This window comes from Excalfactoria chinensis, chromosome 9 (assembly GCF_039878825.1).
Source record: "Excalfactoria chinensis isolate bCotChi1 chromosome 9, bCotChi1.hap2, whole genome shotgun sequence".
Classification (NCBI taxonomy): domain Eukaryota; kingdom Metazoa; phylum Chordata; class Aves; order Galliformes; family Phasianidae; genus Excalfactoria; species Excalfactoria chinensis.
Genome location: NC_092833.1, coordinates 11,308,040 through 11,317,274, shown reverse-complemented (window position 1 = coordinate 11,317,274; position 9,235 = coordinate 11,308,040). Strand labels below are relative to the sequence as shown.

Below are 9,235 nucleotides of genomic sequence, written 5' to 3'. Positions count from 1 at the left end.
CCACCACCCATAGCAAATCTGTGTCAGTGTAAGCCAGCACCATGAAAAAAACACATCCACCTGTGCAAGGAGCAGCACTAACCAGCTGAAGGTCCCTCACCCTCCGTATCCTGATCACTTGCAGTGGGTGTAGCGGCGCTCAAACTGATCCACGTCAAACTTGCGCTTGCAGCCAGCATAGTTCATGTAGCGGATCTTCCCAAAGACATCCCGCTCCTTCCAGCCCTGGTCGTGGATGCCACAGATGGACCAGAGGCAGCCTGCCGAACACGGGGATGGAGCATCAGCTCTGCCCTGTGCCCATGGGCATCTCAGGGCCAGAGACCAGCTGGGACATGGATTCTTTGCAGAGCCCTCTCCTTCATTACAGTATCATCTGAGTTGGAAGGGACCTTTAAAGGCCATTTCGTCCAACTCCCCACACTGAACAGGGACACCCACAGCTCCATCAGGTGCTCAGAGCCACATCCAGCCTCACCTTGGGTGTCTCTAGGAAGGGGCACCCACCACTTCTCTGGGCAACCTGTGGCCATACTTCACTATCATTGCAAAAAGGCTTTTCCTTATATCCAGTCTCTCATCCCCACACTGTACCTGCCCATGCCCCCTCCCCAGCTTGCCTACATAGCCGTTGGGGTCCATCCCATCCAACTCGTAGCGGTCGTTGAGGTAGATGGCAAACTGCAGGGCTTCCTCAGGGCTGCGGGTCCACTCCAGGATCTTCTTGGCCCAGTACATCCGCAGGAAGCCATGCATCTTGCCTTCCCGCACCATCTGAAGCTGCAGGGAAGGGACCAGTCAGTCCATGCCAGCTTGGCTGCAGCACAGATGCAGGTCTCAGAGAAGAGACCTCAGAACAAGGAGATGGGGGTCACTAACCTGGGCAGCATTCCAGAGCGGGTCATGCGTGGTGGCCTGCTCCAATTGGGGCAACTTGTAGAGAAAGGGCCGCTTGTCTTTGGCATGGAGCTTCAGTGTGCTTTGCGCCCAGTCATAGGCACCTGTGAGAGAGGTGAGGAGCAATGCTGAGCAAACTGCTCCCCTCCAGGACTTGGGGGGGGTTCAAGAAACATGGAGATGAGGCACAGTGGGACATGGGTTAGTGAGCACAGTGGTGATAGGCTGATGGTTGGACATGATGATCTTAGACATCTTTTCCAACCTGAAGGGTTCTGTGGCCCATCCTCTAGTAGGAACAGGGCACCGGGGTGACCTCACTGGAGTATTTCACCAACCTCAGTCTTTTCCACCAGCCCCATGGATGCTACCTCGCACACTGTCGTAGTTCTCATTGTAGTAGCAAAAGTTCTCTGCCAGCTCCCGCCGTACCACAGCCTCCTCCACAAAAGCATCCACTGACTCCTTGTAGGCACGTCGGTGCTTCTGCACCTCCAGGATGGCTCGCTGGGTGGACACCTGGCCTGGGGACATGGGATGGGCCACCTGCCTGAGCCACCAGCACTTGGCCCTTAATTAATGGGATGGGGATGGCCTGGGGCACTCACCGAAGTGGAACCATGGAGAAAGGTTGCTGAGAGCTGCCTTGTTTGGGTCATTCCGCTGTGAGCCAAAGGACTTGAGCCGCTTGGCAATGAAGGATTGTAGCATGGCCAGCCCAGCAGCAGTGCCAGGGGTTGCCCATGCCACCTCTGTCACCGTGCGGTCCACCTGCAGACTGGAGTAGCAGGCATCCCACGCTATGGGCTGTGAGCAAACAAGCAGCATGAGAGCTGAGCTGCAGCAGCAGGTGCTTCCCAGCCTTAACATATGTCCCTCATGTGCCAGCTATGGGTTCTCCCCAGCCTACAAGCCCCTAGCTCCCATCAGCTGTAGATTAAGCAGCCCAGCATAGCAAAGATCCACTAGGAAAACAGAGTGCGACCCTCCCACCTCCAGATGGGCCTCTCCATCTCAGCACCACCTGTGGGTGGTGTCCCCCCTTCCAGGAACACAAAGCCATGAGGCCACCCAGGACCAAGCACATCTCTGCAGGTACCTCTGGGGGGTTGGATGGTAGATGTGGGTGCTGAATAACAGGAGGGAACTCAGTGAGGAACTGTGGAAGCTGGCTGTGGATCTTGGCTCGGATGGTCCTGGCGCTGTACTCCTGCTTGGGGGAAGCGATCCAGCAGGGCACGATGTTGTGGGCATCCACCTAGGAAGGGAAGCTAGAGACGGTGATGTGAGCAGAAGCCAGTGTTCCTAATGGCACTGGGCACACTGTTCTCCAGCAGACCCAGGCTGTGTGTCCTCCAGAGGCACCCACCTGTGCAAAGGGCACATCCTCAGGCAATCGCTCCTTGACCTCCTCCACCCACTGCCGGGGGACACGGAGGGGACAGAAGTCTGTCACCAGCCCTCCCACACCGTGCTCCACCACGAAGCCGGGCAGAACATCCTTGGGGCAGCCCAGCAGCAGGTGGAAGGGGATGTCCAGCTCCGCACACTCCTGCAATGACAAGACAGGGCTTAAGGGCTGCTCCCAACAGGCTCCATCCCACCTGCCCGCTACAGCAGCTGTACCTTGGCCACCTCCTGCAGCCCCCTCAGCATGAAGCCATAGTGACGGATGGTGGCATCCAGGAATGTGGGCACCAGGCAGAAGCAGACGCGCAGAGGCAGCTCTTGCTTGAGGGCCAGACGCTGGGCGTAGAGGAAAGCCCAGTTATCTGCAGGGCGAGCAAACGGGGAATCCTTAATAGGAGCCCCCCAGGGCACCCAGCCACTGCACGGCACGGGGCCGGCTCCTACCTTGCACCCGCTGGTCTCGGCACATCCAATAGAGGATGCACTCGGCGCCTTCCTTCAGCTCGGAGCCCCGGGACACGAGCCGGGCCCGCTGCTTGTTGTAGCGGAAATCCCGCACAGACGGGGCTGCCCTGCGCCGGGCTTCCCGCACCGCGGCCTCCAGCGAACCCACGGCCCCGGCCGCCTCCTCCTCCTCCTCCTCCCTCCCCTCATCCCGCTCCTTTCTCCCCTTCCCACCGCCCCGTGGCATCCTCAGCCCCAGACAGAACCCCCGAACCCCGGCCCGAACCCACGTGGCGACGGCAGAGCGGGCGTTACACAACGCGGGGCGGAGCCAGGGGGTTGCGGGCAGTGAAATGGGCGTGAGCTCCCGGCCCGGCCCCCCACCCCTTCCCCGCCCCGCAGGCACGAGGAAGCGGCTCCTCGCCTCGGCTCGGCCCGGGGGGAGCGGCGCAGGGCAGCGCTCTCGGCAGCGTTGTTCACCCGCCGGTACCGTCCCCGTGCTCAGCACAGCCGCCCAGCGCAGGCTTTGCCCCCAGCCTGGGCAATGAGGAAACCACGCTCTGCTCCATCCCGCGGCTGCCGGCTGCGCTCACGCCCCACATTCCCCTCCGCTCACGGCCCAGCCGCAGGGCAGGTGGCTGCCGGGCGTTGTGCCCATCGCTGGGAGTGTCGCGTTGGGTGGAAACCCCCTTCGGTGCCAACACCTGGAGAAACAAAACGACCCACCTGGGCGCTGCCGGGCAAAGGCGGCTCGGGAACTGCACTGAGCTGGGGCTGCGGGGAGCGCCTGGAGCGGGGCTGGCTGGAGGGTACCGAGTCTTAACCGGGGCGCTGGGTCCTGCCGGGATATGGCTGCACACAGAGCAGGGCTGTGCCTGTCCCTGCTGCTGAGCATCGCAGTGTCCGAGCTGGCGCTGGGTAAGGGCTGTGGGAAACGCGTGGGGGCATCGCAGCGCAGGGCTGGGGGGCACCGTGCCACCTACCGCTGGGTGGGAACATCGGGGTCATCGCCATCCACGCGGCCTCGGGCGAACCTGAGGCAGCCACCGACCCTAAACTATCACAGAGATTCCGTGGCCCGCAGCGTGCATCCTGCTGCTCACCCCTGGCACACAAGTCGGGATTCGCTCTTCTCTCTCCCCCCTTTCCCTGGGCCCCGCTCCCATTCTTTGTGTCCCTCGTTATCGGTTCCTGAACATCTGCACACAGCTTTGTGTTCGCTGCCGCGGAGCTCCCAGCCCGTCCCAGGGTAACCGGTTCCTGCGGCTCTTCCCGTCCGACGGGCGGCTCGGAGCGCCGCGGGGCTGGATGGAGGCGGTGGGACGGGACCATCGCTGGCGCCAGGAGGGGATCCTGCCCGGAGCTGTGTCCGCATCCCCCGCTTGTCAGCCTGGGGATGTGCCGTCCTCCCACACTGCTGATCCGCAGGGATCTGTACCTGCTCAGGATGGGGATCCCCGCTGTTGGCTGCCCGCAGTGTCTCAGTGGCAGCACACTGGGTGATGCCTCTGCCGCCTCTCTGCAGGGACCACAGCAGTGGGTGCGACAGTGCCAAAATCCACAGAGCCTCCGGTGTCGCTGCTCAGCACCACAGCCCCCACTCCTTCCTCTAGTCCGGACACAGAAGCCCCCACCCCAGCAATGCCCAGCACACAGACAGATGCCTCCGTGCTCAACACTGTGACAACCCAGCCGACCACCACCTCAAGCTCAACCTCCACAGCCACAGCACACACCTGGTCTGACACCACCACTGGCACAGCAGGGACCAGCACCGCCACAGCTCCCACCGTGCCACAGCAGTCAGATTCCTCAGCTGAGCCCTCCACAGCCCTGATGGGCTTCACAACCACCTCCACCAGCAGCACAGTGCCTCCCAGGAGCACTCTCACTTCCACACAGACGCTGGGGAGCACAGCTGGGACCAGCTCTGGTATCTCCACCATAACTCCACAGACAACTGCCTTCACACACAGCACTACAACAACCCACAGGACAACCACCACGAGCCCCGGGCTTGCCTCCACCACCTCAAACCCAACCTCCACAGCCATTGCGACCACCTGGGCTGAGACCAGCTCTGACACATCAGCAGGGACCAGCACAGCTCCAGTTTCAACCACCATCTTGGCAGCAACTGAAACAAGTTTGCTGACTTCCTCCACCTCCAGCTCTCTGCCCTACACCTCAGTGGGCACCGTGCTTAGCACAAATGCCACCAGCACACCCCCATGGACAAGCAGTGCCCCAGAACTCTCAGATTCATCAGCTAAACCCTCCACAGCCCTGATGGACTCCATGACCACCTCCATCAGCAGCACAGCTGTTTCTGGGAGCACTCTCACACCCAGCCAGGCACTGGGGAGCACAGCTGGGACCAGCTCTGGTATCTCTACCATAACTCTACAGACAACTGCCTTCACAGTCAGCACTGAAACAACCCAGAGGACCACCGCCACCACCCCAAGCCTGACTTCTACAACCACAGCATCCACATGGGCTGAGATCACATCAGCAGGGACCAGCACAGCCCCAGCTCCCAGCACACCATCACACACACATTCCTCAGCTGAGCCCTCCACAGCCCTGGTGAGCACCACCACCAACACCACAGTGGTCCCCATGAGCACCCTCACTCCCAGCCCACCACTGGAGAACACAGCTGAGAGCAGCCCTGCTGTGTCCACCCTGACTGCAGGGACAACCCCAGCGAGCCCCAGTACCCCTACAGGTGAGTAGAGCTGTAGGACAGGAACACAAGGTAACAAACCCTCCACCTGAAAAGCACCCATCTCCTGCCCCCTGCGCCTTACATAATGGGGCTGGAGGTGTGGCCGCCCTGGGAGTGGTCTGGGGGCGTGGCTTGGGGTGGGCATGGCAGCATCACCCCCAGGACATCCCATCCACGTGCCTGTGCCCTATCCAAGGAGCCGTCCCCCCAGTCCTACCACCAGCAGCCTGGTCACAGCCCGGCAGTGAGAGCCCAGCACCCCTGGGTGCCTGCATCCCACCCACAACACTGGTGGTGCCTCCCAGCCGTGTGCCTGCAGTGTGACAGCCCCAGCAGAGTGCCATGCCCTGGCCGTGCCCCAGCACACCCGCAGGACGTTGTGTCCCGGCCCAGCGCCTTTGAGGGGCCTCATCCCTGACCCCAGGAACAAGGAAGCAGCTCTGATTGCAGGCGGCGCTGGGCTGTGACACGCACTGGGCTGTGACACGTGCTGGGGAAGTGATGCTGCAAGGACAGCCCAGGAGATGAGTCCTCAGCACAGAGCACGCCCTTCCTGGCTCTGCCTCTTTGCACACAGGGTGGGCTGCAGCCTCTGAGGGCCTCGGTGCTGGCAGCCACCGCATATCACCCCTTCCTCAGAGTGCAAGGGGGTCCCAGGCTGTTCCCAGGGCTTTTCCCATTGGCATTGGCCTTGCCGGGCACAAGTCTCCTGCTGTGGGGGACTCTGCTTGTGGCTGCTCTGGGACCACCGTGCAGCTGATGGCCGCCGGGCACTGTGCCCGTCCCTGGGAGCACCCGTGCTGGGTGAGAGCCCTTCTGGCAGTGCCAGCACCTGGGAAATAAAGGGACACACCTGGATGCTCATCCTCTGCAAGGAGAAGGCGACGTGGAAACCACAGTGCTGGGGCTGTGGGAAGAGCATTGGCTCCTGCCATCCCGGACATGGCTACACGTAGGGGAGGGCTGCCCCTGTTCCTGCTGCTGGGCCTTGCTGGGTCAAAGCTGGCACTGGGTAAGGGCTGAGTGGGATGCATGGGGACGGAGTGTTGTGGCCCAGGGATGTGGGTGTGGAACACTGTGGCTGCTGCGCCATGTGCAACAGGAGCGATCAGCTTTGCTTTATTTCTGCTGCGTGCATGCGGACCTCCTCCTCCACCACTTCCTTGTGGGCTGCCTGGGGCAGCAGCCCCCTGCTCTCAGCTCTGCTGAACCTAACCCTGATGCACGAGCCAGGATTCACTCCTCTCTCCTTCTCGTCCCGTGGGCCCCGCTCCCATTCTTTGTGTCCCTCGTTATCGGTTCCTGAACATCTGCACACAGCTTTGTGTTCGCTGCCGCGGAGCTCCCAGCCCGTCCCAGGGTAACCGGTTCCTGCGGCTCTTCCCGTCCGACGGGCGGCTCGGAGCGCCGCGGGGCTGGATGGAGGCGGTGGGACGGGGCCATCGCTGGCGCCAGGAGGGGATCCTGCCCGGAGCTGTGCCCGCATCCCCCGCTTGTCAGCTTGGGGATGTGCCGTCCTCCCACACTGCTGATCCCCAGGGATCTGTACCTGCTCAGGATGGGGATCTCCGCTGCTGGCTGCCCATGGCTGATGCACAGCGTAGGGTGTCTCAGTGGCAGCACACTGGGTGATGCCTCTGCCACCTCTCTGCAGGGAGCGTAGACATGGCTTCGACAGTGCCAAAATCCACAGAGCCTCCGGTGTCACTGCTCAGCACCGCAGCCCCCACTCCTTCCTCCAGCCCGGACACAGAAGCCCCCACCCCAGCGATGCCCAGCACAGCCCCAGGGACCAGCAGTGCTTCCATAACTTCAGCACACACAGCTGCACCACCTGAGCCCTCTACGACCGTGGTAGACACCACCACCACCTCCATCCCCAGCACAGTGTTCCCCAGGAGCACCCCCAGTCCCAGCCCACCCCCGGGCAGCACCACTGGAACCAGCCCTGGTGTCTCCACTCTGATCACAGAAACACCGCCAGACACCTCGATGGCAGCGCAGAGCTCCAGTGCCACCCCAGGTGAGTGCCACCCCCACCTGTAGCAGTTCTCCATGATAGCATCACTAACAAAGCATTGCTGTACCCAGACACGAAGCCCTCCTCCCCTGACACCACCTCATCACAGAGCCAGGATGGAACCATCAGCACCTCTTCAGAGCTGCCACCAACCTGCCCCAGCACCCCGAACGATGCCAGTAAGTGCCACCTCCTGGGGACAGGTGGCAGGGCCACACGTGCCCTATGGGTATCATCACCTCCTTGTTATCATAGTGGCCACTGGGCTTCCTGGTGGCCAGTGCAGGGGTGCCTGCATCCCCACTGCTCTTGCTGTGGGGACACTGGTGGCATCTGGGGTGTGCTCCTGCTGCAGCACAGGATGGATAGGGCATAACCAGAGCTGTGCCCCTTGCTTCCAGTTGCATCCCAGCTCTTCCTTTCCTTGCGACTCACCACTCCTCTGGACATTGGGAACACCACAGTGCAGGAGCTGCTCCTGGCCAAGGTGAGCTATGCCCTCAGCACCCTCAAATGAATGGGGGACCATCCTGGGGTCCCTTGCTGAGTGGGAGGAGGGAACAGGAGCCCCCTGTCCTGTGATGTCTGTGCTTGCTGCGTGCTGATGCTGTTCTCTGCCCCAGCTCCGCAGGGACCTGCAGACTGCCTTCCCATATGCCGGGATCCTGCTGCAGTGGAGAGGGGAGAAGCTGATCTGAGCCAGTCACCAGGGGATGCTGGGTGGGACTGAGCCATCCCACCTGTCCTTGTCCCTCTGGGTAACCCACACAGCCCCATCTGCTTCCCTGCACCCCAGTACCCCTCTGTGCCCTGTTCTCTACCCCTTCCCACAGCCACTCTGCAGCCCCATAGCACTGATGGCAAAGAAGAAGCCCGGCAGCCCCCCACCCAGCTCCATAATCACCATGCAGCAGTGGCCCTGTTGGAAGCCAGGATACTGCAAGGGGTCTCATCAGCCCCCAACCCTTCATGAGCTGTGCGTGCCGTGGGGCCTTGGAAATCCTGTGGGCTGAGTTCCTTCCCTGTTTTTTTCCAGTCCCTGGTTGAGGAGATGGCCGCAGTGTCTGCCTCCCCTGCAGCAAAGTCATTTATTAACTGATTAATTAGCCAGATAAAATGAGTGCGAAGCAATTATTACCCTAAGCAAGTCACCTCGTATGGGAGATTAAAAAGTGGAATAATGAGCAAAAATGGCTGTGTTGTGCATGGGGGTGCAATCCCTTCCTGCAGCCCCATCCTGCTGGAACCATGTCCCACCTGGGGAAGGGACATCTGGGGCTGTGGGATCCAACCTGGGGACCATTCCCAGACACTGGGTTTGTCACCCTGCAGCCAGGAAGGATGGGCAAAGACACCTTGTTGTCGCACGCACCCATTTTCCTACTGGGAAAGGCAGTGCACGTCTCCTACACATCCCAGGATTGCTTCCATGTGCTGTAGGATGCTGCCTCTCTGTCATGATGGGGGGGTTTGTGGGTCCTGCTGGGGGATATAGGGGTCTGTGAGGTCCTAAGGGGGTCCTGGAGGTGGATATGGAGGTTGTATGGAAGAATTATGATGGTGTCTGGGGATTCTGGGGAGGGATATGAGGGCTCTGTGAGGTCCTAGCATGGCTATGGGGTAGATCTGTAGGGTTCTAGGGGGGTCTTCTGCAGACTATGGGGCTCTGTGCAGGGCTTGAGCAGTTGACACAAAGGCGCACCACGGTGCAGAGTTGGGGAGCAGGATATTAC

At 61.2% G+C, this 9,235-nt stretch overlaps 2 protein-coding genes across 2 annotated transcripts; one reads left to right on the top strand and one right to left on the bottom strand.

The window, feature by feature from the left end:
- Positions 1-2: 2 nt before the first annotated feature.
- On the bottom strand, positions 3-3,879 carry LOC140256108 (deoxyribodipyrimidine photo-lyase-like). Its single transcript, XM_072344382.1, is given in 10 exon segments — positions 3-260; positions 621-780; positions 880-1,001; positions 1,269-1,421; positions 1,506-1,704; positions 1,997-2,155; positions 2,267-2,449; positions 2,524-2,669; positions 3,478-3,621; positions 3,624-3,879. Coding segments are annotated over 10 exon segments (1,554 nt in total). The 5' UTR covers positions 3,766-3,879; the 3' UTR covers positions 3-114.
- Positions 3,880-6,037: 2,158 nt separating this feature from the next.
- On the top strand, positions 6,038-8,688 carry LOC140256288 (uncharacterized). The gene is made up of 5 exons (XM_072344668.1): positions 6,038-6,494; positions 7,137-7,505; positions 7,574-7,681; positions 7,904-7,989; positions 8,126-8,688. The coding sequence occupies exons 1-5, from the start codon at positions 6,425-6,427 to the stop codon at positions 8,198-8,200; spliced, it is 708 nt and encodes a 235-aa protein (XP_072200769.1). The 5' UTR covers positions 6,038-6,424; the 3' UTR covers positions 8,201-8,688.
- The last annotated feature ends 547 nt before the right edge of the window (positions 8,689-9,235 follow it).

Coding starts and splice junctions, on each gene's coding strand:
- LOC140256288 (XM_072344668.1), top strand. CDS start 6,425: ATGGCTACACGTAGGGGAGGGCTGCCCCTGTTCCTGCTGCTGGGCCTT. Junction 6,495..7,136: donor TGGGTCAAAGCTGGCACTGG/GTAAGGGCTGAG, acceptor ACCTCTCTGCAG/GGAGCGTAGACATGGCTTCG. Junction 7,990..8,125: donor AGGAGCTGCTCCTGGCCAAG/GTGAGCTATGCC, acceptor TCTCTGCCCCAG/CTCCGCAGGGACCTGCAGAC.